The sequence below is a fragment of the Triticum urartu genome, chromosome 4 (genome assembly GCF_003073215.2).
Source record: "Triticum urartu cultivar G1812 chromosome 4, Tu2.1, whole genome shotgun sequence".
Taxonomy (NCBI): Eukaryota; Viridiplantae; Streptophyta; class Magnoliopsida; order Poales; family Poaceae; genus Triticum; species Triticum urartu.
Genome location: NC_053025.1, coordinates 122,266,453 through 122,293,084, shown reverse-complemented (window position 1 = coordinate 122,293,084; position 26,632 = coordinate 122,266,453). Strand labels below are relative to the sequence as shown.

Here is a 26,632-nt window from a genome sequence, read left to right as displayed (position 1 = left end):
AAGCCAAAAGATGCAAAGTTAATAATGATAGTGCAACTTATTTGTGGCACTGCCGTTTAGGTCATATTGGTGTAAAGCGCATGAAGAAACTCCATACTGATGGGATTTTGGAATAACTTGATGCTTGCGAACCATGCCTTATGGGCAAGATGACTAAGACTCCGTTCTCCGGAACAATGGAGCGAGCAACTGACTTATTGGAAATAATACATACTGATGTATGCGATCCGTTGAGTGTTGAGGCTCGAGGCAGGCATTGTTATTTTTTGACCTTCACAGATGATTTGAGCAGATGTGGGTATATCTACTTGATGAAACATAAGTCTGAAACATTTGAAAAGTTCGTATAATTTCAGAGTGAAGTGGAAAATCATCGTAACAAGAAAATAAAGTTTCTACGATCTGATCGTGGAGGAGAATATTTGAGTTATGAGTTCGGTGAAACAATGTGAAATAGTTTCGCAACTCACGCCACCTGGAACACCACAGCGTAAAGGTGTGCCCGAACATCGTAATCGTACTTTATTAGATATGGTGCAATCTATGATGTCTCTTACCGATTTACCACTATCATTTTGAGGTTATGCATTAGAGACAGCTGCATTCACGTTAAATAGGGCACCATCTAAATCCGTTGAGACGACGCCATATGAACTGTGGTTTGGCAAGAAACCAAAGTTGTCGTTTCTTAAAGTTTGGGTTTGCGATGCTTATGTGAAAAAGTTTCATCCTGATAAGCTCAAACCCAGATCGGAGAAATGTGTCTTCATAGGATACCCAAAGGAGACAGTTGGGTACACCTTCTATCACAGATGCGAAGGCAAGACATTAGTTGCTAAGAATGGATCCTTTCTAGAGAAGGAGTTTCTCTCGAAAGAAGTGAGTGGGAGGAAGGTGGACTTGATGAGGTAACTGTACCTGCTCCCTTATTGGAAAGTAGTTCATCACAGAAATCTGTTCCTGTGACTCCTACACCAATTAGTGAGGAAGCTAATGATGATGATCATGTAACTTCAGATCAAGTTACTACCGAACCTCGTAGGTCAACCAGAGTAAGATCCGCACCAGAGTGGTACGGTAATCCTGTTCTGGAGGTCATGTTACTTGACCATGACAAACCTACGAACTATGAGGAAGCAATGATGAGCCCAGATTTCGCGAAATGGTTTGAGGCCATGAAATCTGAGATGGGATCCATGTATGAGAACAAAGTGTGGACTTTGGTTGACTTGCCCAATGATCGGCAAGCCATAGAAAATAAATGGATCTTCAAGAGGAAGACGGACAATGATAGTAGTGTTACTATCTACAAAGCTAGACTTGTCGAAAAAAGATTTTGACAAAGTTCAAGGTGTTGACTACGATGAGATTTTCTCACTCGTATCGATTCTTAAAGTCTGTCCGAATCATGTTAGCAATTGTCACATTTTATGAAATCTGGCAAATGGATAACAAAACTGCAATTCTTAATGGATTTATTAAAAAAGAGTTGTATATGATGCACCCAGAAGGTTTTGTCAATCCTAAAGGTGCTAACATAATGTGCAAGCTCCAGCGATCCATCTGTGGACTAGTGCAAGCATCTCGGAGTTGGAATATACGCTTTGATGAGTTGATTAAAGCATATAGTTTTATATAGACTTGCGGTAAAGCCTGTATTTACAAGAAAGTGAGTGTGAGCACTACAAAATTTCTGATAAGTATATGTGAATGACATATTGTTGATCGGAAATAATGTAGAATTTTCTTGAAAGCATAAAGGAGTGTTTAAAAAGAGTTTTTTTTCAAAGAAAGACCTCAATGAAGTTGCTTACACATTGAGCATCAAGATCTATAGAGATAGATCAAGACGCTTGATAAGTTTTTTCAATGAGTACATACCTTGACAAGATTTTGAAATAGTTCAAAATGGAACAGTCAAAGAAGAAGTTCTTGCCTATGTTGCAAGGTGTGAAGTTGAGTAAAGACTCAAAACCCGACCTCATCAGAAAATAGAAAGAGAATGAAAAGTCATTCCCTATGGCTCAGTCATAGGTTCTATAAAGTATGCTATGTTGTTTACCAGTCCTATTGTATACCTTAGCATGATTCTGGCAAGGGAGTACAATAATGATCTATGAGTATATCACTAGACAGCGGTCAAAATTATTCTTAGAGGACTAAGGAAATATATTTCTCAGTTATGGAGGTGATAAAGAGTTCATCGTAAAGAGTTACGTTGATGCAAGCTTTGACACTGATCCAGATGACTCTAAGTCTCAATCTGGATACATATTGAAAGTGGGAGCAATTAGCTAGAGTAGCTCCGTACAGAGTATTGTAGACATAGAAATTTGCAAAATACATACGGATCTAAATGTGGCAGACCCGTTGACTAAATTTCTCTCACAAGCAAAACATGATCACACCTTAGTACTCTTTGGGTGTTAATCACATAGCGATGTGAACTATATTATTGACTCTAGTAAACCTTTTGGGTGTTGGTCACATGACGATGTGAACTGTGGGTGTTAATGACATGGTGATGTGAACTATTAGTGTTAAATCACATCGCGATGTGAACTAGATTATTGACTCTAGTGCAAGTGGGAGACTGAAGGAAATATGCCCTAGAGGCAATAATAAAGTTATTATTTATTTCCTTATTTCATGATAAATATTTATTATTCATGCTAGAATTGTATTAACCGGAAACATAATACATGTGTGAATACATAGACAAACATAGTGTCACTAGTATGCCTCTACTTGACTAGCTCGTTAATCAAAGATGGTTAAGTTTCCTAACCATAGACATGAGTTGTCATTTGATTAACGGGATCACATCATTAGGAGAATGATGTGATTGACTTGACCCATTCTGTTAGCTTAGCACTTGATCGTTTAGTATGTTTCTATTGCTTTCTTCATGACTTATACATGTTCCTATAACTATGAGATTATGCAACTCCCGTTTACCGGAGGAACACTTTGTGTGCTACCAAAAGTCACAACATAACTGGGTGATTATAAAGGTGCTCTACAGGTGTCTCCGAAGGTACTTGTTGAGTTGGCGTATTTCGAGATTAGAATTTGTCACTCCGATTGTCGGAGAGGTATCTCTGGGCCCACTCAGTAATACACATCACTATAAGCCTTGCAAGCATTGTAACTAATGAGTTAGTTACGGGATGATGTATTACGGAACGAGTAAAGAGACTTGCCGGTAACGAGATTGAACTAGGTATTGAGATACCGACGATCGAACCTCGGGCAAGTAACATACCGATGATAAAGGGAACAACGTATGTTGTTATGCGGTTTGACCGATAAAGATCTTCGTAGAATATGTAGGAGCCAATATGAGCATCCAGGTTCCGCTATTGGTTATTGACCGGAGACGTGTCTCGGTCATGTCTACATTCTTCTCGAACCCGTAGGGTCCGCACGCTTAAAGTTTGATGACAGTTATATTATGAGTTTATGTGTTTTGATGTACCGAAGGTAGTTCGGATTCCCATATGTGATCACGGACATGACGAGGAGTCTCGAAATGGTCGAGACGTAAAGATCGATATATTGGACGACTATATTTGGATACCGGAATGGTTTCCGGTGAGATCGGGATAATACCGGAGCACCGGGAGGTTATCGGAACCCCTCGGGAGGTATATGGGCCTTAATGGGCTTTAGTAGAAAGGAGAGGAAAGGAGCAAGGGAGGGCCCCCCCTTTCCTTCCTCCCTCATTCCTCTTCCTTCCCTCTCCCTCTCCAAATAGGAAAAGGAGGAGTCCTACTCCCGGTGGGAGTAGGACTCCCCCCTTGGGCGCGCCTCCTCCCCTTGGTCGGCCCTCTCCTCCCCCCTTTATATACGGAGGAGAGGGGCACCCCATAGACACAACAATTGATCTCTTGGATCTTTTAGCCGTGTGCGGTGCCCCTCTCCACCATAGTCCACCTCGATAATATCGTAGCGGTGCTTAGGCGAAGCCCTGCTATGGTAGAACATCAACATCGTCACCACGCCGTCGTGCTGACGGAACTCTCCCTCAAAGCTCGGCTGGATCGGAGTTCGAGGGACATCATCGAGTTGAACGTGTGCAGAATTCGGAGGGGCCATGCGTTCGGTACTTGATCGGTCGGATCATGAAGACGTACGACTACATCAACCGCGTTGTGTTAACGCTTCCGCTTTCGGTCTACGAGGGTACGTGGACACACTCTCCTCTCTCGTTGCTATGCATCACCATGATCTTGCATGTGCGTAGGAATTTTTTTTGAAATTACTACGTTCCCCAACAAACGAATCGTCTCGTGCCAAAGTATGAATCTCTGAAACGCTCAAAGCACATGATTAGTCCGCAAACATGTTGTCATCAATCACCAAAACTACATCGAGAGAGATATGCCTTAACACATGTGTTTGGAGCGCATATGTTGTTTGTGCGAGAGCGTGCGCGCTGCATTTTAGCATGCTTGCTGGAGCAATGCGCGCGCTAAATTTACCGCGGCCGCTGGAGCCAGCGCTCCTCACTGCGCCAAAGCAGACGAACGGCACGTTGCAAACTGATTTTTAGCGCGCCGCGCGTTGGGCGGCTGTTGGAGATGCTCTTAGTCGACTGAAAATCCGGTTTGGGTCAGTCGATTTTCTCTAGAGGCGTCGGAGGGAAGGAAGAAAGAGCCGCGACGGGGGCTCGCCGAAGAGGCTGCCCCATTATCTACCTCGCTCCCGCCGCCGTCTGCCGGCTGTCGGGACGGCCTGGAGTGCCACGTAGACGAAAAACGGGCCCCACCTGTCATAAACTCACTTAACACGACCTGATCTGTCGATCAGTGGTTTTTGCAAAACAATTACGCAAGACGTGGTGCTTTCTGCAGAGAATATGTATCCTAGTGTTTTTCGCAAACCTAGCCCTCAAAGTGGTGGTTTTATGCAATTTACTCATTTTCAATTGACTGACGTCTAGCCATTCCCATAAAGTATAACTTGCGGGCATGCCATTTGGTTCTCTCTGTCAGCCAACTGATCCTTGGATGCCTTGCATCTTAACTTGTCATCGCTCTCCCCTCCTCTCCCCCACATTTTGCAGTGCTTAACCCCACTTCTCTCAACCCTTGCAGCATCTACGACGGCCCCATGCAACACAGGCGGCTAGTCGTTGAAACATCGTCTTGCGACAGCTCATGGCCGAGGGTTTGCATCACCGCCCCCTGGCTCAGCCTTTATAGTTGTCTGCCTCTTAAAATTAACATTTGTCCCCCCCCCCCCCGCCCCACAACATTGAGCGTTAGTATGCAACAATGATGGCTAGATCGTTGCCTGGGCGAGTGGCCTTGCAACACAGGGTCCATCTTGCAGCGTCAGCTCCCCTCGAGCCTACAACATGGGCACCCCTGGCTTGTAGCAACCGAGGTGACTGGCGTTGTGCGGCTTGGCTCCAGCGTCCGCTTTGCAACTCTGGGTGTTGGTCTATAGGTAGAGGAAGGACTGGAGAAGATGCAGTGGTGGTGTTGGGAGGCTGTTAGCCAAGGCTATGCCGAGAGAGCACATTATGAGAGATTTGTGGACATGAGCAGAATGGTGGGCGATGACAATGATAAGCTGGCTCGATTGACAAGGTTCTAGAGAGGGTGGACCAAAGAAAAGATTGTGGCATCGTACAATTAAGCTCCATGCGGCAGCAACACACATAAGCAGTTTAGTATAGATATCTTTTTAGATGTAGAACCGACCATAAATAAGAACCGCCGATACATGGCTCGTTCATTACGCTTCTTCCACGATGTTGCATCACGAGTTTCATGATGTTGCATGGAAAAGACTGAAAAAACAAAAACTCAAAGTGCAAGGACCGAAAACGCCGGTTGGCTCGGGTGAGGTGGGCATGAGCCAAAGGTCATTCCTTAGCCAGCGGTGGGCGCAACAATCTGGCAAGGTTTGACTGTTGTCATACATAAAACTTGCATTGTATAGCAGATGTATATAATACTTGTGTCAAGATTTTTTTTTGAGAGTACGTCAATAGCGTACCATATTTTTATAAAAGGCAGAGAGTTTAATTATAAGAAGCCAACCACCAATGCGAACATTATAGGTCGGCACACACGCAACATCGCTAACCACTAGTCTACCCTCTCACGAAAGGATCTAACCCTCTTGCTCCTATGCCTGCAAGCTTCCATTCTTTGATCTCGGCCATCATCATTTCAACTAACTCTGGTGGGGTTCTTTGTTGGTGGATTCTGTTGAAAACCCTCGTGTTTCTTTGCTTCCACAGCACCCAGGCGTTTCTTTGTTTCAAAAATGAGTTGAGTCACATATGAGGGTAACCTTCGTCACACCTAAAAATTACTTCGAACAAACACCGCCCTTGGCGAGGCTCAAAGGGGACTGTAACTCGATGCAAGCGGCGTCATGGCTAATGGTGGTAATTGTCGTCTTGCAAAAGTCCATCAGAGTTACGTCATCCACACCAATGATAGATTTTGAGTATGAATTACGACACTACAATGTGCCATGTGAAGGAAGGAAACAGATTGTTCTCAACGATTTTCGCCGGTCGATATAGTAATATAATCGGACGGTTTTATCAAAGAAGGGTGCAGGGCGTCAGCGCTGACGTGTCCTGATCAGGACGCCGAGACCAGGTGGCGTACGGCTGCGTGGAATCTACGCCGTCTATTTCCCTCTGGACGAACAGAAAAGACAAGGACGGCTCCCTCTTGCGACCTGACCACCACCACCCCCAATTCTCAATCGAAAAGCACAAGGCCGCTGCAGCTCTCGCCGGGGCTAGGGTTTCGTCGATCGATCGATCAGTCGACGCGAGCGGGAGCGAAGATGATCGAGGTGGTGCTCAACGACCGCCTGGGGAAGAAGGTGCGCGTCAAGTGCAACGAGGACGACACCATCGGCGACCTCAAGAAGCTCGTGGCGGCGCAGACCGGGACCAGGGCCGAGAAGATCCGCATCCAGAAGTGGTACACCATCTACAAGGACCACATCACCCTCGGCGACTACGAGATCCACGACGGCATGGGCCTCGAGCTCTACTACAACTAGCCTCATCACCCCCGCCATGTATATTGTTATTCCCCTCGCCTTTGCATATGATTCCTTTTTATTACTACTTATAAGGGTTTGTTGTCTATGTGAACATGGTTCTCCTTCTGTTGTCGAGATGAGAATCTCAAATTAAGCATCTATTATTATCGCTATGCCGAACATGAAGACGCCTGTTTTCTGTTTAATTTTCAGTTTGTATGCAAAGTCAGAATTCTTGAACCATGGTCATATGTTGTCCTGAAGTGCAATGAACTAGAAATTGTGGGTTTCCGTTTTACTGTGAGTTTCTTATTGAAACGCTGCTTTGCTAATTGATAATGATATGCTTGCGTGTGTTATAGTTATCAGATGGCGGTGGTAGATTAGTTGATTTGGTTGATGAGGTTTATCCCCTTGTTGATTCTTGTAGTGTTAGCAAAAATACCAGGGATTGCTTAGGATAACTTTTCTTACTGGCTTTTGTTTGCTACTTGTTCGTTGGTAGGTTCTAGCCCCTCGACAACTGGAGAACTCGATTGATTTATTAATGGATGGGAATATTTTAACATAGCAAGATAACTTTGGTGTGATTGATTCTGTTAACTACTGTATTCTACAGCTGTAACATTGGTATGATTAGTAATCTACAGCTGTAACATTGTTATGATTTAACTAGTACTCCCTCTGTTCCTAAATATTTCGATTGATTTATTAATGGATGGGAATATTTTAACATAGCAAGATAACTTTGGTGTGATTGATTCTGTTAACTACTGTAATCTACAGCTGTAACATTGGTATGATTTAACTAGTAATCTACAGCTGTAACATTGTTATGATTTAACTAGTACTCCCTCTGTTCCTAAATATTAAGACGTTTGGGCAGTTTAAATTGAACTGCCAAAACGTCTTATATTTAGGAACAGAGGTAGTAGAAAGTAACTAAACAGACGGTTTGTGTGGTCATGAAAGCTGAATTTATTTGCATATATGAGTGATGCATCTGAAGGAGAATAAATTGAAAAGTTGACCATCAATCAAATGCTTCATGCTTGAACTTGATAATTCATTTACAGTACCTCCCTTGGTTTTGCTGATATGGCACTGCTCTGCTCTGTGTTTGCAAAGAAAAGAATTAAAATCTTCCATGCAAGTACATGTTGAAATTATGCTCTGTTTTGCTTTCCGTGTTTAGTCTGACAAAGACAAAGCTGATTTTGCATATTGAATTTACATGCCTATTTCATTGCCATGCCACTAATCATCGCGCCATTGCAGTGCAGGTTCGTCACCTATCGTTGCCTGTGATGAGCGTTGGTTGCATTCCAGTCCCAGTGTCTTCAGAGCTCGATGTGTGGGCTGAACTCCAGCGAGCTACTATATAAGTAGTGCATTATTGTACCCATGATGATTATTGACAGCCTGAACATACTTTTCCTGTGATCGACCTGCGAATCTAATGTGCTGTTACTGTGAAGTTTATAAATAACATAAACTGTGTTACCTGGGGTTGTGATGATGGCAGTATTACACTGTCACATCATGTTGTTATGTTATAAGGCATTTGCTCTGCTTAATTTTCACTCATTTTCTCCTTGGTTTCCTATCGGATAACACAGGCGCACTTTGCAGGGGAAATGCATTTGGAGCACCCGTGTGCCTTGCACCCCCTATATGAAAATAGCATTAAAAAATATTAGGAAATTTCAAAAAATTCTGAAATTTTGGGATATCAAATCTGGATGCCCATTGTACACCCGTGTTCATTTTTGCGGGGAATGGTGCGCGTAGTACCCGCGGCGCAGAAATTACGGTCGGGCATATGATGCATCCAACTTTTTTTCTATACATACGAATTATTTGTCTTTATTCACTGACATTACAACATTCCCCATGAAACTGAACACGGGTGTACAACGGGCACCTAGGTTTCATATCCCAAAAATTAGAATTTTTTGAAATTTTCTAATATGTTTTTTATTGCTGTGTGTGGCACCTGAGAGCTACAAATCCTCTTCCCACTTTGCAGCTCTTAGATTGACCAAATATAACTATGTTTGGTTTTCATACAATGAACATGCTCAAATTTCATAGTCCTTTTGCTGGCAAAATACGTTGAACTAGAAAAATGCTGAAAGAGACGCAAATAAGCTGCAAATAAGCTACTCCCTCCGTTCAAGTCTTTGTAGAGATTCCACAATAAACTACATAGTACATAGCAAAATGAGTGAAAATCTGCACTCTAAAATACATCTATATACATTCATATGTGGTCGTGAAATATCTACAAAGATTTATATTTAGGAACGGAGGGAGTATATCTCAACATAACAACGCAAGGGATCAATCATTATACAAAAATACATTTTACACCATTCTTATCCAACCCAGGCTAAACAATGCCTGATGCTGTCAATAAAGAGCACGTACAAAAAAAATTGCAATCACCAGCTCACTCGATTCAGGTGCCTTCTTAGCAAAGACAATTGCCAGCATGATCATTTGGCTAGCAGATGAATGTGTCATGCATGCTCATTTGAGCTGCAAGACATGGGAACCTTTTTTGTACAAAACCATGGAAGCAGAAAAGCCTCTACAAAAAAACCTCGCCAACTTCGTAAATTAATGGATGATTTCTTGCATAGTAAAACATGTGTACATACAAAAATTGGAGAAACGGCCTCAGCTTGAGTGCCATTTGATGTTGAGGTGGTTGCAATCCAGAAAGGTTTTTACTCTGCTCAATGCCACTTCCCGGTGCTGCAATACTGCATTCATGCCAGGCTCACTCCTCTTCCGTGTCATCTTCTTGGAGATGTTCTTCCATTTCGATTCAAACTCGCATGCTGAAAAAAAAAGGTAAATAGAACATCTTGCTCATTTAAACTTGAGCACAGAAACGGACATTTTCTTTCGCTGTAAGAACTAAATATGCTCTTCAAGGATGTATACTGCGAAGTACTCATTCTGTGTTCAAAAGTGTCAATGGACTAAAACAATCAAATCTGCTGACCATGTTAGCATTTCTCTAATGTGAAGAGAGGGAAAGAAGCCAAAAACTAATGGCATCGATCTACACCAAACAGTGAATTAATCAACAAACCGCCATAACTGAATGGTCGTTAAACTAAACAAAGTACGAAATTATAGAAGAAAGGTGGACCACTCTATTGCACATCAGGATAAACACGCATGTAGGTGTTTAGGATAAAGCATGGTGTTTAGGATAAAGATGCATGTAGGTGTTTAGGGTAAACATAAAGTTGCATACAAACTAGAGCATGGTGTGCGATTCTAGTGGTACATCAATCTCGCTCAAAGCATGAAGCTGTAGAAAGATGAGATTTTTACTTAACTAACCTTCACTTCTGTTGGTGAAGCCTTCGACAAGGCATGCGAGATTCCATGGCCTTCCAGCAGAAGAGGCTTTGGCACCACCTTTTAACTCGCCATTATGTTGTCTCAAGCTAGAAAAAGAATGATCCTTTCGTTAGGAAATAAGAACTTAAGTCATGTGATTAAACATAGTATTCTTTTTTGTGTGTGTTTGTGTAAGAATACTTTCTAACCTTTTATGCACCCCTAGTCCCAACACGAACACAAAAAGAATCTCAAGCTACATGCCTGAGCAAGACAAGACAGCCTAAAAAACAATCATGGCAGCGACAATATTATTCAGGCTTTTATCAGAGGAGCCAATTCTCAGTTACTGGATCTTGTTTTATTTTCCAGGGAATCATCAGCAAACACAAAATTGTGGAAGCAGTAGAATCGATTAATCTTCTTTAGTGTCGAGCTAATACAAAATTGCAGTTTCTCGAGGGGATTGCAACCAAATGGAGGAATCAATTTGAAAGTTCATCCAATTCACCAGGGCCACCTGAGGCTATATCAGGCTAGAGAGTAGAAACCCGAAAGGGAAAAGGAGGAGGAATCACCGCCGAGGGAAGTCAGTCGTGACGCCGACGTATGTACGAGGGGCCCGGGAGGAGGAGATGAGGTAGACGCACCACGGCGCCGCCTCCTTTTTCTTCTTGGCGGCCTTGGGCGGTGGATCTCCGGACGCGGGGGCGGAGGAGGCCGATACCGAGGAGGGGGTGGCCTTGCAAGACTTTGGAGGGAGGGTGGTGCGGGGAATTTTGGCGACCCGGAAGGTGGCGGAGAGGCTCATCTCATCTGTCGCCTCGCCGGCGACGGGAGGACCTCCTCTCCAGGGGAAGGGGATGCATCCATGGACGAAATTTACGAATTGGAGACTTGGAGTATAGGGCTTCTCATCAGTGGGCCGCCGAGGGCTTGTTGTTCATGGGTCGTAACAAAAGTCTGCTCATGTTTTGCCGCCCGAGAGCGAGACCATACAGAGGCTTCGCTTATTTCAAAGAAAAAACTGAGAGGCTGAGTTTATCTTTTGTCTCGAAAAAAAACTGAGAAGCTGAGACTGACAGCGAGACCATTTGAGAGGCTAGATTTTTCTTTTAAAAAAAGCTAGTGTTTGCGAACTAAGCGTAGCTTAGATGGTTAGATTTTTAGAAATGATAAATTTTGAAAGTTCATATTTTAAGCATGACAACCCGAACGTGTTTTTATGGCAACTTTAGTCGACGCCAGGTTGACAAACATAATTTTTTTGTCAGAAAATTGCTATGTTTTAACAACTAAACTTGCCACCTCATGTCAACTAAAGTTGTCATCAAAAAACGTTCGAGATGACATGCTTAAAATCCGAACTTTCAGGATTTATCGAGGTTTTAGTTTTTTTATGGTGGAACTAGCCCATCAGTTTCCTAGACCAGCATTTATTTAAGACTTTCCGGAGATGTTACAGGTCTTTTTTTTAAAGAAAAACGAGACCATGTCCTCTCTGTGGTTTATGGTGCCGCCGCTCAAAGGCATGGGAGCACAGCCAAGTAGTTTTTCGGTAGTACGGAATGGGGGCGAGTGGGATGAAAGGAATTAGGTGAAGCTATTTTCCCCGTGACAAGAGACGGATATTTCCCGCGGAAGCCACCAGATCAGAATCGTCTCCCACAATTTTACATGGCCTCTCTTATCATGTCTGGTACTTTTGCCTGACCTGACTAGGTGGGACCATCTGGTTTACATATTCTACAACGAATGCCATGCAAGACTAATGTCCATCAAAAATGAAACTACAGGCTACAGACTTAATGGTTTCAGCTCACAAAAGCATGGCCGTTTCACAGTTCCAACAAGACAGACGAAAAAGAAAAACAATGGATGACCAGTTAGATCAAGCTCGCTGTTTCTTCCCACTGGGTAGATCGTCGTCATAATGCCCTTCGCCTCCATCTTTATCGCCCTTCTTCCTCGCCAGGATCTTGTTGATCTTGTTGAGGTCGTTGCTGAGCTTCTGATCCTTGTTCTGCTTCCTGGTCTTCCTGCCATCCTGCATCTTCACACCAAACTGGAATGCCGCCTTTGGCATGGCTTCCTTCTGATCGTTGTATTTCGCCCACTCTTCTTCCGTCTCAAAGTCCCACCGGTGAAGACGGCCCTTCGCCTGCTCAAGTATCGTCATAGTTAGAATAGAGTATGGACATGAAACCCTGGTAAGTGACACCTCACATATACTCGTATACGTTTCAAACATAGGCTTGTACTGCAAAATCAGCGCAAAAACAGATTCACTTACCCGCCCACCCATATCCATCTTTGACAAATCATCTTCATCGTCACTCCCTGCGATCTCTTGATTATAACCCTGATAACCAGGATAACACTCAGAGTAACTATCTGAAATAAAATTTGGGTCTTTCTCCCGCGCATCTTTTTCCCTCAGCTGCTTAAGCCTGTCATCATCACGCTTGAAGACAGAACCTAGACCCTTATCCTTGTCTGCTTGAGTCATCAACCTTGGATCCTGAGATATATTTGGGTCAACTAATACATCGTATCCCACAGTACCCTGTTGCATGTACTGTTCTGGATAAGCCAGCTGCTGTTCAGCATACTGATAGCCTGACCACTCGTCTTGGTATCCAGCAGCTGCCATTTGGGCTTGCATAGCATCATAACCATCCTAACATCACAAGAGACAAACCTTCAGGCATCTGGGTTAAAAGGAAAACAGACATTTTGTTTCCTAAACTACAACAGCTAGTTTTGTAGCACACTGGAAATGTAGACTGATAATAATATTTACACTTCCGCTAAACAATCAACCTGCATCATTGAAACACTGCGTACTATATTCACCAGAACTGATGTTGCTGAACATAAAAAGAAAATTACCATTGGCTGTTGCCAAGCTTGAGCAGGTTCAGATGGTTGAATAGGACCATACACAGGTTCATTCAAATTGGACTGATTCTGATGGACACGTGGGGATTCATCCATATCTTCGGAGATGGGGCTCTGGCTCATTTCCTTGTTAGGAACAGTATAGTCAACTCCATCTCCAATGAATATGTCATCGTCATCTGCTCTAGCAACAGGGACAGAATGTTTCTCCTTTTCACTGAAGTTACTCTTTCGTGGGGGTGGGGGTGGCGGTGGCATATCCTTTTCAGACTGGTGTTTCTGAACAGAACCATCACTTTGGGCAGGTCGTACTACCTCATTGTAGACACCACCTGCCAAATTATTCTTCCCTGCGATATAAAAAACAAGACAGTAGTACAGAAATTATAGTAACATCATATATCACAAATGATTTAAGGCAATTGATATATCACAAATAACCAATACTAATTTAACTACTGAAATCAAGCAGAACAAAACCAAGATTAGTATACATAACACAAGCACCAGAAGTTAAATCTTGACAGAAGTTTATAAGAACAATTGAATTAAAACTAAACCATCTTAAGTATTAATCTTACTTTTGGATGTTTTCTTTAGATAAAAGGCGCAAGGGGCGCTCAGCTTTAAATTAATAAAGCCAAACAAAGGCCAGACTTTGCGATGTCCGTAACAATATAAACACTCATCCAACATTTCTCCTTCATACAGAAAAATTACTCTAGCATGTTTTCTCACGCCTTAATGAAGAACGCTTCCTGTAATCCTGTTCTTAGGTCTCACTCTAATATCCTCTACTATGATAGATTGATAGAACCACTTTCATTTTGAAGCACATACCTTTTGTATCCCTCTCCTTTTTCTTCTTCTTCAAGACCTTCCCTGATGATCCAAGTCTAAGGTATGACATGATTTTGGCAATCCTGTCAAGTACAGAGCCATCCACGCTGACAGTGACCATTTCCTGTAGAAACAAGATAACCGTCTGAGCAATAAGATAACACAGTTACAAAAACAGCGACATGGTTACTGTTCCAGTACCTCTGGGACAGGGCAATCAGCTTTGCTCCTGTGAAGAGTTGTTGGAATATCACTGTTAAGTCCATCCTCCTGGTTGGAACAAGAAAAATAATTAACCACACATTGCGTATACTGAACTGTATTAAAGAACTGAACACTTCCATAAACAAGAAATTTTCGTTAAGCCTACTGTAGGAAGTCTGATCATTCCTACAAAGGAAAACAGGAAAGAGATTACAGTGTACACAGCATGGCCACTATTACTACAAGTGAGATGTGTATAATCATCAGTATTACGTAATTAAGCACACAAAAACACCAACACGAGAAATTTTGAAGACAATACCATATTGTAAATAAATGCCATCCGGCCAGGAAGAAACATATCATTCGCCTTTGTCATGCTTTGCTGTTGCTTTACAGTCCACTGGTAGACAGACTGCAATCAATGAAAATGTCAATCAGTATCCATTTTATGTTACATAGGTTGTGTGCAAGTTACACTAATAAATAAAATGAATTATACCTTTGCAATTGCAGTGCGGAATGAGACTGCCCGGTCTTCTTTTGTTTCCCTGAAAAGGGAAGTGAAAAATAATGTAGAAATGCTCCCAACATCCTTAAGAGATCTAGAGAAGGGCATAACATCATACTCCCTCTGTAAACTAATATAAGAGTGTTTAGATAACTACTTTAGCATTCTAAACGCTCTTATATTAGTTTACGGAGGGAGTACTTCAGAGGGTTCACCCCTACTTTTCCAGTTCAAAATTTTCAGAGATACACTATATTTTTGTTTTATTTCGACACAAGGTCATGCTGGTGACTGGTTCAGGAAATAGGTTGCTAATGTTATAAAGAGCCGCAGCAGGCACTGGCGGAGCTTCATATAGGCCAGGAGGGTACTGGCCCATCCTATCCCTGGAAAAGTCCTTGGTAATGTGTACATGTTTAGCTACCAAATGTTTGTGTTTGTTTCACTAGCTTGGCCCCCTCTTAGGTTTAGCTTAAGCTCTGCTAGCAGATATAAATGTAAATTATCCATCAACAGAGAGGCAGAGATAGAACAAGTTCGGCTTGGTCCCTCTTTCCCACAAGTCATAAGACAAGGAAATTGCATTTGTCTCTCATAAGTCATAAGACAAAATGTCCATTTCTAACAGGTACTGGAAACTGCATCATCATAAGAAACTCTTGTCCAAGATCCCAACAGGAGGGTACTTGGCCTCTCCTCTCTGAAAATCATGTCAAAATCCTACAAAGAGCTAGCAAGAGGTTGTCCAGTTTGTTCTTCCATAGTGAATTCAGATCATTAGTTCAATTTCATACAAATGAAAATTATGCAAGTGACAGCACTCTTGTTGGCATATTTACAGGATCCTAAATGTGCATTAAAATCTGGTAATTTTCATAAAAGCCCTACTCAGTGTTACAGTAGTGTTACATAGTTAAAGCTATACTGTGGTTGCAAGTACCTCGCTTTGGCATCCTTCCCATCCTCTGCATCAGGCTTCTTGTCAATTTCACTCCGTACTTTGTTTAGTAGAGCAAAATCCAACCCTTTGACCAAATGAGTATGCTCCAGATCGCCTATTAAGAGCATAAAGTGGAAATGGCACATTAATCATAATGTAGTACCAAAGAAAGACAAATTTGAGCATCAGAGATCTAAGCTACCATTTCCAAAACAGCATATCATGTTACCTTCGAAAGTATGTTCTTCTAAATTAACTACTTTTCTTTTCAAATAAAAGAATGTTAAAGAGGATTAACTTCACAAATCAGATCTTTTCCAGACAAGAAAATACATGTACTTAGAGAATGACAGGTCAAAATAGCTCTATTGGGGGAAGCAAAACTAGCCTCTTGTCGACTGCACGTTAAAATGGAACAGATAAAGGCTGTTTCCACAATTTTGATGATTGCACATTACTGATTGACCAGATCAATCAATCATAATGCAGATTTCGTTTCTTTTTTCACCGCATGCAGATTTCGCTCTTCATACTTCATTCAGAAATAGAACTTCTAAAACCATGGCAGGTTTTGTCACGGTCAGATTGCACTCAAGAGGCATGTCCGTCCAGGATAGCAGCAAGCTTCTGCGGGCATTAATTAGGTACTCCCTCCGTCCCATAATATAAGACGTTTTTTGACACTACACTAGTGTCAAAAAACGTCTTACATTATGGGACAGAGGGAGTAGTAGTTTGGCTTTTATGTTTGTAGTTTGCATTGTGTTAGGAAAAGAGTTTAATTAGGAAAGCTTTGGAGTTCAGTCCGAGTCTGTCTCATGGTTGTAACTATAATTTATAAGGAGAGGATCATGGTCAAACAAAAGGGCAAGCGATAGAATTATCAATCTGTCATCTGCCTCGTGATTCTCTCCTACCCCCTAGCACCCCTCTCCTATGCGCATGCTATTCTAGACACCGCTGCATCCTACCATGGCTAGCCGGCGGTGAGGCTACAAGCCGAAGCTGCCTGTACTGGCTGTGACAGGTTTACAGACATAAGGATTTTTTTATCGTTTCTCATTCACATTAGAAGTCTGAAGCAAACTTAGCACAATTCAGACACCTCATGCATATCCTTGCACTCATGTGCATACATTTATTGAGTGCAAGAGGAAACACACATAAAAAAACAAGCAGAAGATGTTTATCATCAAGATAAATAAATATGACAACTATACCAACCTCCAAGGTATTTGCTTTTCTCAATTGAAATCTTTTGGGCATCTTCTAGCCTGTAATGCAAACAATTGCAGAACTTAAATATAGAAGAACATTATGGTAAATTGAGCACAGGATGGCTGTAGGAGACATGTGAATCATGGGGTCTATTACCTCAAATCTGCTCCAGGAGGTGCCACGGCATGAAACGAACCAAGCTCTGTAGGTTCATAGTCAGGGTTTTGATCTTCACGACGCTCCTTCGCACGATCTCGGTACCTTGGTGTCTCTGGTTCTTCTTTTTTGTTCTCCTCTCTTCATGAGGAGATCAATGAGAATTAGGTGAGCAAGAAAGGTATGTTTGAGGTAGTTGAGCACGTATCTGATTTATCATGAAATTTCCTGTTTCTACATGATTTCAGACTCCAAAAACTGGTACATGAAAAGACAAAGAAAGTGTTTGAATTATGCCCAGTATGACAGCATGGCAGCATGGCCACCATGGTCTAAGTAATGAACACTAACCAGAGCCCCCCAGAGTTGTGGGAGACTATTGAGTCCCATGGATTTGCAGGACTCCATTTATTCAGCGCTATCGATAATTAATCATGGTTCTCCTGCTCATGAAACATGCTTACAACGATAATCTGATGAGCAGGATTGGTATGTTTCTGTAATTTTCCCTCAAATTAGTACCAGAACCATCGCCCCAGCTATGTCAACTAGGTGATAAACGTCATTCAAATTCGCAAGCCACATGATATGAACATCAGTACATCACTAACCATGCTATTAGAACAAATCGAAAACAAAAGGTGCAGACAGACAGGTATGCGGGACTCACTTCCGCCGCGCCATCTTCTCCTTATAGTTGCTCTTCTTCTTCTGCGTCGATGACATCTTCCCTGTGTCCCGGGAAACAAAAGCCGGAGGAATACGGCTGCAACCCTAGCACAGGCGACGGGGGGCAGGGGGTTTCCGCGAGGGGGAGGGGGCACGGGATGCGAGGTGGCGGTTGGTGCCTGCTCCCTCGGGTTTGTAATGATACTGGAGTTTGCGCTGGGTTAGCGGGCGGCGGACTGGAGCTCCGGCGGCGTCGGCGGCGTAGATGGTCGGGTCCGTACGAGAGTGGCCGGGATGGGTGGAGACTTGGAGCTCCTCGGGTCTGTGGAGGGAATCATCTGCGCGCTTGGGGCCAGGACGGTAAAGAGGCGATGCCATCCAACGGTGCACGTTTTCTGAGCACCACTGTCACGTTACACTTCCTGCTTTTACGTCGGACCGCGTCATCATCACTGATAAAAGTGAAAAGTGTGAGATTTATCACGGGGCAGTGAACTAATTCGTGGATTTTTCTTTCGAAAAACACAATATAAAAGATGCTCTCACGGTATGCCTCTTGAACCCCCGCATCGCTCTCCCAGAAACGGCACGGGAGGAGTCTTTTATTGACACCATCCCTCCCCTCCCGCTTCCCTTTCCTCCCCGTCGTGAGATGCTCCGGTGAATTTGGAGGGGCGATGGCTGATGGATGTGCACATCGGCGTGCTTGGTAGGGGGCTGGGTGCGGTGGCTTGCCGCCTTGCCTCACGTGTGGGGTCTTTTTCAGTATTGTCGGAGATTGGTACACATAGCTAGGGCGACGACCAGTGCTCACGCGACATGTGGGATTCAGGCTCCGGCCACGTGATTTTCAAGTCCTTGTATGGTCATTGTCGGTGTCAAAACCGGCGGATCTCGGATAGGGGGTCCTGAACTGTACGTCTAAGGTCGATGGTAACAGGAGATAGGGGACATGATATTTACCCAGGTTCGGGCCTTCTATATGGAGGTAATACCCTACGTCCTGCTTGATTGATATTGATGAATACGAGTATTACAAGAGTTGATTTACCTCGAGATCATAATGGCTAAACCCTAGAGGTCTAGCTTGTATGGCTATGGTAATGAATATCTCCCCCTCCGGTTTATATAAGCACCGGGAGGATTTAGGGTTACACAAGGTCGGTTACAAAGAAATGAATCTACATATCCGGTCGCCAAGCTTGCCTTCCACACCAAGGAGAGTCCCATCCGGACATGGGTGCAGTCTTTGGTCTTCGTATCTTCACAGCCCATCAGTCCGGCCCATGGCTAACAGGTCGGACGCCCGAGGACCCCTTCGTCTAGGACTCCCTCGGTAGCCCATGAACCTGGCTTCAATGACAAGGTATCCGGCGCGTAGATCTGTCTTCGACATTGCAAGGCGGGTTCCTCCTTCCGAACTCCAATATAGTCTTCGGACGTATTGCTCGTGTCCGGACCTGTAACACACACCCTACACACAACCGCAGAGAGAATATAATAATCCACGAGTCCAATCTGCTGACAATTTTTTACAACATGACATCACGTCTGTCCGGTCATAATCTCAAACCGTTTTTGCCTGCTGCCCCACGTCTCGAGGTGCGGTTGCTATTCGCATGTCTTGTCGAAGCAAAGATCGTGTCCCCTTATTGCGGGATTCTCATCAATACGGGCGTGGGTAACCCAACCGTGCCATTTACATAGCCCTTGGGAGTAGGCGAATTTTAAGGCGAGTGGGGAGGCGTTCAATATTCACTGCCCTTATAAGGAGATAAGATTCCCCTTCCTTCTCCCACGCCTTCTCTCTTCCTCTGCCTTTCCACTCTTGAGCTCTAGCGCCCAAGTTCCCATATGTTTCACACTCGAGGAAGCACTCAACCATGTCCGGATCCGGAGGTCAAGGCAAGTGGATGGCCTCCTCTGTCAAGGAGGAGGACATTGCCGAGCTTCGGGCGGCCGGGTACTTGGCGAAGGAAATCGCCCACCGCCTTCCAGCCCAGGGACAAATCGTCCCCACGCCGAAGCCCAACGAGAGGGTAGTATTCATCCTTATTTCCTCCGTGGACTAGGGTTTCCACTCCACCCCTTCGTTCGCGGGCTTATGTTCTATTACGGGCTAGATTCCCATTATCTATCCCCGAACTCCTTCCTCAACATCTCGGTGTTCATCATCGTGTGCAAGGCCTTCCTCCGCATCCAACCCCACTTCGGGTTGTGGCTCAAGGTCTTCAACGTGAAGCCGAAGGTGATGGATGGCCAGCACGTGGAGTGTTGTGGTGCCATGGTGAGCAAGCTGGCCAATGTCTCCTGGCCAAAAGGTACTTTTGTGGAGACCGTAAAAGAGTGGCAGAAATATTGGTTCTACATCACAGAACCCCGCGGCGCCGCCTGGGCCGCAGCAGCCGAATTCAACTCCGGCGCTCCCACGCGACTCACCTCCTGGGTCGAGAAGAGCCTGAACTGGTGTTCGCCAGACAAGCTGACAGCGCTGCAGACGTGCATTCAAAGCATGGTGGATAAAGACATCAAGCTCGTCGACATAATCCAAGTGATGCTGGTGCGCCGGATCCTCCCCTGCCAAAGCCGGAGCCGCCCTCTATGGGAGTTCAATCCAAAGAAGCACCATACCCTGGAGAGGCTCTTCAAAACGACTCACGAAGATGCCTGAAAGTTGCTCTTCAAGGGCAATGAGATACCGCTGGCCATAGATTCGGACCGCGGGCACGACATTAACCACCTCCCCAACGAGGTATGTTATTTTCAACACATCCCCTACTTGCTTGTTTCAGGGATGATATCTAAGCTTTTATTATCGTTGCTTCTTCAGAACTGGCTGAAGAGGGCGAAGCAGATCCGGTGTCCGGTTCCGCTGCCTGAAGAACCAGTCACCCCGCGTTTAGCGAAGATGCTGGAGCCAACGCCCTATAAGGCGCCGGAGAAGAAGGCCACGGGAAAGGCCAAGGGGGTCCAGAGCGGGCCCCGCCGTAAGGGTGCTTCGGACATGACGTCCGAAGACAAGACCTGCTCCTCCGCCGCCGAAGACGACGATGATGAGGAGGAGGAGGAGGAAAGCGATTCTCCCCGTGATGGGGGGAGGAAAAAGAGGGCGGCCTCCACAATTCTGGAGGCGGAGGCGCCTAAGAAGGGGAAAGGACCACTCGTGGGCAGCTCTGCCTGGGACGTCGAGAGCAGTCCGGAGCAACGCCCCCGCACTAAGCCTCGCGCTGCATCGTAAGTGCTAAGCCTCATGTCTGCCTATAAATCAAGTCTCACCTCCTCATTGTACTGACATGATTGGTTATGTTATTACAGTCCTGCCCATGACCGCCTCCAGCGATCCTTGTCAGGAGGTTCGTTGGACTCAAAGGTGATGGCCAGCGAGTCACCGCCGGCCGCTCACTCCCCCAAGGCCAAGGACGACGCAGAGGTGCTGTCCCGAAGGACTTTCCCAGGCCGGGGAGAGGCTCAGGAGGCGCCAGAAGGCGAGCCTCCGTCGCCGGACACCAGGGGGAGCCGATCTCCATGGAGACTGGTGGTGAGGAGGGCCGTATTCAGTTCGGCCCTCAGCCGGACCCGGTTCAGGAGACCGATATGGCTCCAGAATCCGGCACGCAACCTCCTTCGAAAGAAGGGGGTATGCCTATCCCGCTAGTGACCCCTGTCCAACCAAGGGCACCGGATAATCTGCTGGAAGCGCTGCGAGGCGCTTCCATTGTGGATGAGCACCGCGTTCTTATGAGCACAGTGATTGAAAAGGTTCTGTCCACCAAGAGCGGACTAACCGAAGCCTGCAGCATCTTGCTGACAGGTTTTGAGGTAAGCGGCGCTAAAGAGAAAATCCCAATATAGACAGTAGCCCCTGAGACACTGTCCTTTATTGCAGGAAACTAACGAAAATGTCTGAAATGGATATGCAGGCATCGCTGTTGGCCGCAGCCTCACATACTGCCGAGGTCTCCGAACTGAAGCGAAGACTGGAGCAGGCCGAGGAGGAGCTCGGCCAGGTGAGGAGGCAGGTCGAAGAGAAACAAGGTATGTGATCACCCGTTATGTATTTGAAAAAGGTAAAATGATATGTATTGACCGAAATGCCATGATTTGTACAGAAGCGACAACCGAGGTTGAGGCCCTGAGAAAGGCCCTGGCCGAAGCCGAGGGGAAGGTTGTCAAGGAGCAGGCCGCCCGTAAGAAGCTCAAGGCCCGGGTCAACGAAGTCCAACAGGAGCTCCAAGACGCGGTGGGGAAGTGTGAGACCTTGGAGCACAATGCGTCGGCTCAAGAGGCCGAACTCACCAAGGCTCGTAAGAGTGCGGAGATGGCCTGGATTGAAGCCCAGGGCGCCCTCCGGGATATCCAGGAGGCCAGGAAGATCGCGGCGGGTAAGGCATTCAATATGCAAAGCAAGAGTGTGAAGAGGAAATTTCTTTTACTAACCCGGATTCAGAGTTCTCCAGGGGCCTTTGCTGATTTGCCACACCGTGTGACCGATGCCGCGGAGTTCTTCCGAGCCGAAGAAGGAAGCTCCATGAAGAAGCTGTTCTGGTCGCAATATCGCGCGCCAGAACATCCGGTGCCCTTCAGCGATCAGCTGAAATAGCTGGTCGAACTGCATAGGGTGGTGAAAGCACAAGTGCTCCCTAGGTGGTTTTGATAATTGATGACAACATATCTCTTGTTGGACTAACATTTCTATCTAGCATGTTTCAGATAAGTTCAACAATGGAGTGGCATGGACTAAAGGTTGTCGGAACTCCTTCAAGATGCTAAGGACAAAGGATTGGCTAAAGCTTAAAGCTCAAGACTCTTCATTTTACATTTTAGTGATCCAAGATCACATTGAGTCCATAGGAAAAGCCAATACTATCAAGGAGGGACGAGGTATTGCTTAATGAGCCTCTTGCTTCATATGCTTAATGATATGCTCCAAAATCCTCAGCTACTTTCCCACTTCCACATATGACCTAAACCCTAAGCCAAACTCGGTCCTACCGATTCTTTCTATCCGGCGCCACCGACTTTCACTTGTCATAAGCCACTGCCAAACCCTAGCAATTCGGTTCTACCGATAGGGATCTCGGTCTCACCGAGATGGGATTGCAAACTCTCTGTTTCCCTTTCGTAACTTTTCGGTCTCACCGAAAAAGCGAATCGGTCCCACCGAGATTGCAATGTAAATTCAGTGTTTCCTTTTTGTAACTTTTTGGTCTCACCGAAATAGCAAATCGGTCCCACCGAGTTTGCCTGACCAACTCTCTGGTTAGCTAATTACCAAAATCGGTCTCACCGAGTTTGTGTAATCGGTCTCACCGAGATTACGTTATGCCCAAAACCTAACCATATCGGTCCTACCGAGTTGCATGTCAGTCCCACCGAAAATCTCTAACGGTCACTAGGTTTACCTTTTCGGTCCGACCGAGTTTGTTGATTCGGTCCCACCGAGATTGGAAAACTGTGTGTAACGGTTGGATTTTGTGTGGAGGCTATATATACCCCTCCACCTCCTCTTCATTCGAGAGAGAGCCATCAGACTAAGCCTACACTTCCAGCATCCTATTTCTGAGAGAGAACTACCTACTCATGTGTTGGGACCAAGATATTCCATTCCTACCATATGAATCTTGATCTCTAGCCTTCCCCAAGTTGCTTTCCACTCAAACCTTCTTTCCACCAGATCCAAATCCTATGAGAGAGAGTTGAGTGTTGGGGAGACTATCATTTGAAGCACAAGAGCAAGGAGTTCATCATCAACACACCATTTGTTACTTCTTGGAGAGTGGTGTCTCCTAGATTGGCTAGGTGTCACTTGGGAGCCTCCGACAAGATTGTGGAGTTGAACCAAGGAGTTTGTAAGGGCAAGGAGATCGCCTACTTCGTGAAGATCTACCGCTAGTGAGGCAAGTCCTTCGTGGGCGATGGCCATGGTGGGATAGACAAGGTTGCTACTTCGTGGACCCTTTGTGGGTGGTTGCTTCTTCGTGGACCCTTCGTGGGTGGAGCCCTCCGTGGACTCGCGCAACCATTACCCTTTGTGGGTGGAGCCCTCCGTGGACTCGCGCAACCGTTACCCTTCGTGGGTTGAAGTCTCCATCAACGTGGATGTAGGATAGCACCACCTATCCGAACCACGGGAAAAACATCCGTGTCTCCAATTGCGTTTGAATTCTCCAAACCCTTCTCCTTACATTCTTGCAAGTTGCATGCTTTACATTCCACTGCTCATATACTCTTTGCATGCTTGCTTGATATGTATTGTGTATGTTGAAATTGTGCCTAAAACTCCACTCAAACCAAAAAGGCCTAAAAATTGCAACTTTAGCACTAAGCGTCTAATCACCCCCCCTCTAGACACATCTACTTCTAGATCCTACAGGTGGCCGAACTAGCCATGAAGGATATGATAATCCGGCTCTGGCCAGCCGAAGCTATTCCTAGCAGCTATTTCGGCCTCGTGAAGAAGCTGGTGGATGCCTGTCCTTGGCTGGACGCCATCAAGTGGTCCGTCTGCATCGAGGGCGCGCGTCTGGCCTTCTCCTATTGCAAGGTCTGGTGGGTGAAGCTAGATGCTATCAAGTTAGCAACCGAGGGGCCGCCGAAGGGCAAGGAGCATCGCACACCCGAGCGATACTTCGGTGATGTCTTAGAGGGGTCCCGCATTGTTTCGGATCATTGTGCGAAATACACTATCTTTGAATGAATGTATTCGAGCTCCCTCTACCTTGTATGATAAAACAAAGTGATTGTGCAATATAATGCTTGCTATGTTTTTAAATTTTTACTTCCTGTGCGGCCGTGTTGTATGAAATCTGAGGGTTAACCAGTCGCCGGCTTCTGCCCCCATGTAGGTAGTACGGGGGTGTTCGGGATGGAATCTAAACAATCTTGATCCAATTAAATAGTCCTTGAAGGAGTTTTTTAGCGCAACGAACCAGGCAACCAGACTATGCGGCTCTAACGCCCTCACTTAGCCATAGGAGTTCCAATAAAAACATGGGCGCAGCCCCTAGTATCCAAACTAGAGTGCTATAAGCGTCTGGTCGGGAAGTACCAATTCTTCGCATAATGCGGAAGAAATCTTTAACGATTTGCAACCTCCGAACAGCTGACCGGCTCTCGCCGCATCATGACAGTCAGTTTTCGGCTTTCTCTACCGAGGTGCTACTTTGGATAAATCAAGGCACAATCGCAGTAGTTCTCTCTTTACTACCTTAGCTGATATAGCGGAACATAAGGTAGCAAGCACAGGAGTCGGGCAACCCAACTATCGACCAAAGACATGATTCGAAGCCAATGCATATAATGCTAAATTCAGGGCGCCGAACTATACTTATAAAAAGTGTTCGGACTTTTGTTGCCGTAGTGTGGGGTGCTGTGCAGCCCCTGACAAACATGAAACGTACCAGAGTGTACGGGTGCTATCTGACAACGTTACCCACAGAAGGGAACGAAAGAAAAGAAAAGGAAGAAGAAGGGAAAACAGACAAGGTGCAAAGATAATAAGCGAGGGCCCTAAGGCTCCAACCGCAAACTGTTTTCATTGTAGTTTAATTAGTACGTCAAGGCGCATTGATACAAGTAGTGTGATAAGCAACATGCTATTTAACATGCCTAAACCAAAGAAGAGTTGCATGTGGGTCCTGAAAAACAGGTAGAGTTATCGTTGACGAAATCACCTAGAAAGTCCCCCTTATGTCTGTGTTTCTCACCGTCTTGGTGTGTTTATCCTTCAAGAGGACCGATGACCAGACCACCAAATGGGGCCTGTGGGATTGAGACATGAAAAGGAAGCAAGTAAAAAATGAAAGTATGTGTGTATCCGATGTGGGTTGAGCCGTACTATGGATCACAAGCTAGCTATGCCTCCGTCGATGCCCATGGGATTTTGAGTGCGTAGTTATGTACGCGTGGCACGAATGCCACCACTTGATCGGGACTGAGACGGAGGCCGGATTGCTAGTCGAGCTCCCGACGAGCCGAGCTCTCCTGCTGCAGAGTAGTTCGGACCCTCTTAACGGTGTCCGTGGGCTCGGCAGCCGAATTAAGGTTCTGCTTGAGAAGGCTGCTCTGTACTTCTGCTGCTAAGGCAGGTGTGTGCTCTTCTGTACGGAGGGAGCGTTCCGTATTTACATTGATCCTTATGACGCCGCGTGGACCGGTCATCTTGAGCTTGAGATAAGCATAGTGTGGTACTCCGTTGAATCGAGCAAACGCAGTTCGTCCGAGCAGTGCGTGATAGCCGCTGCGGAAGGGGACGATATCAAAGGTTAACTCCTCGCATCGGAAGTTGTCCGGAGATCCGAAGACACCCTCTAGTGTGATTGAGCCCATACAGCGGGCCTCTACACCTGGTATGACTCCTTTGAAGGTAGTCCTGGTGGGCTTGATCCGTGATGGGTTAATGCCCATTTTTCGCGATGTATCCTGATAGAGCAGATTGAGGCTGCTACCACCGTCCATAAGGACGCGAGTCAGGTGGAACCCATCAATTATTGGGTCTAGGACCAGTGCGGCTGAACCACCGTGATGGATACTGGTCGGATGATCCCGGCGATCAAAAGTGATTAGGCATGATGACCATAGATTAAATTTTGGGGCGACTAGCTCTATCGCGTAGACGTCCCTCAGCGCACGCTTGCGCTCCCTCTTGGGGATATGGGTAGCGTATATCATGTTCACCATTTTGACCTGAGGGGGAAACTTCTTCTGTCCCCCTGTGTTCGGTTGCCGGGGCTCTACGTCATCGTCCTCGCTTTGCGATCCCTTTTCCCTGTTCTTGGCGTTTAATTTGCCGGCATGTTTAAAAACCCAAC

The 26,632-nt window shown here is 45.4% G+C and overlaps 3 protein-coding genes across 4 annotated transcripts; 1 reads left to right on the top strand and 2 right to left on the bottom strand.

Annotated features, from left to right (window-relative positions):
- Positions 1 to 6,684: 6,684 nt before the first annotated feature.
- On the top strand, positions 6,685 to 8,528 carry LOC125551035 (ubiquitin-like protein 5). 2 transcript variants are annotated; one of them, XM_048714185.1, is made up of 2 exons: positions 6,685 to 7,059; positions 8,307 to 8,528. In XM_048714185.1, the coding sequence occupies exon 1, from the start codon at positions 6,820 to 6,822 to the stop codon at positions 7,039 to 7,041; it is 222 nt and encodes a 73-aa protein (XP_048570142.1). In that variant the 5' UTR covers positions 6,685 to 6,819; the 3' UTR covers positions 7,042 to 7,059; positions 8,307 to 8,528. The 2 variants fall into 2 exon arrangements, with proteins under 2 accessions (XP_048570142.1, XP_048570141.1); XM_048714184.1 differs by having other exon boundaries at positions 6,688 to 7,059; positions 8,302 to 8,528.
- Positions 8,529 to 9,363: 835 nt separating this feature from the next.
- On the bottom strand, positions 9,364 to 11,350 carry LOC125551033 (structure-specific endonuclease subunit slx1-like). The gene is made up of 3 exons (XM_048714183.1): positions 10,962 to 11,350; positions 10,384 to 10,490; positions 9,364 to 9,869 (listed from the first exon to the last, which is right to left on the bottom strand). Exons 1-3 carry the CDS (start codon positions 11,192 to 11,194, stop codon positions 9,706 to 9,708), a joined length of 504 nt encoding a protein of 167 aa, XP_048570140.1. The 5' UTR covers positions 11,195 to 11,350; the 3' UTR covers positions 9,364 to 9,705.
- Positions 11,351 to 12,033: 683 nt separating this feature from the next.
- Positions 12,034 to 18,172, bottom strand: LOC125551032 (suppressor of mec-8 and unc-52 protein homolog 2-like). Its single transcript, XM_048714182.1, has 11 exons — positions 17,824 to 18,172; positions 17,154 to 17,294; positions 17,004 to 17,053; positions 15,780 to 15,894; positions 14,831 to 14,879; positions 14,651 to 14,743; positions 14,326 to 14,394; positions 14,125 to 14,248; positions 13,276 to 13,634; positions 12,677 to 13,063; positions 12,034 to 12,544 (listed from the first exon to the last, which is right to left on the bottom strand). Exons 1-11 carry the CDS (start codon positions 17,877 to 17,879, stop codon positions 12,275 to 12,277), a joined length of 1,713 nt encoding a protein of 570 aa, XP_048570139.1. The 5' UTR covers positions 17,880 to 18,172; the 3' UTR covers positions 12,034 to 12,274.
- Positions 18,173 to 26,632: the final 8,460 nt, after the last annotated feature.

Bases quoted from the DNA above. Each gene is read 5' to 3' on its own strand.
- LOC125551033 (XM_048714183.1), bottom strand. From the start codon at position 11,194: ATGAGCCTCTCCGCCACCTTCCGGGTCGCCAAAATTCCCCGCACCACC. The intron at 10,491-10,961 runs GTGATTCCTCCT...TTCTTTTTCTAG, and splicing joins ACGACTGACTTCCCTCGGCG to CTTGAGACAACATAATGGCG. The intron at 9,870-10,383 runs GTTAGTTAAGTA...TTTTTTTTTCAG, and splicing joins CTTCACCAACAGAAGTGAAG to CATGCGAGTTTGAATCGAAA.
- LOC125551035 (XM_048714185.1), top strand. From the start codon at position 6,820: ATGATCGAGGTGGTGCTCAACGACCGCCTGGGGAAGAAGGTGCGCGTC.
- LOC125551032 (XM_048714182.1), bottom strand. From the start codon at position 17,879: ATGTCATCGACGCAGAAGAAGAAGAGCAACTATAAGGAGAAGATGGCG. The intron at 15,895-17,003 runs GTTGGTATAGTT...TGCTCTTAATAG, and splicing joins GAAAAGCAAATACCTTGGAG to GCGATCTGGAGCATACTCAT. The intron at 14,744-14,830 runs GTATAATTCATT...CATTGATTGCAG, and splicing joins TCCGCACTGCAATTGCAAAG to TCTGTCTACCAGTGGACTGT.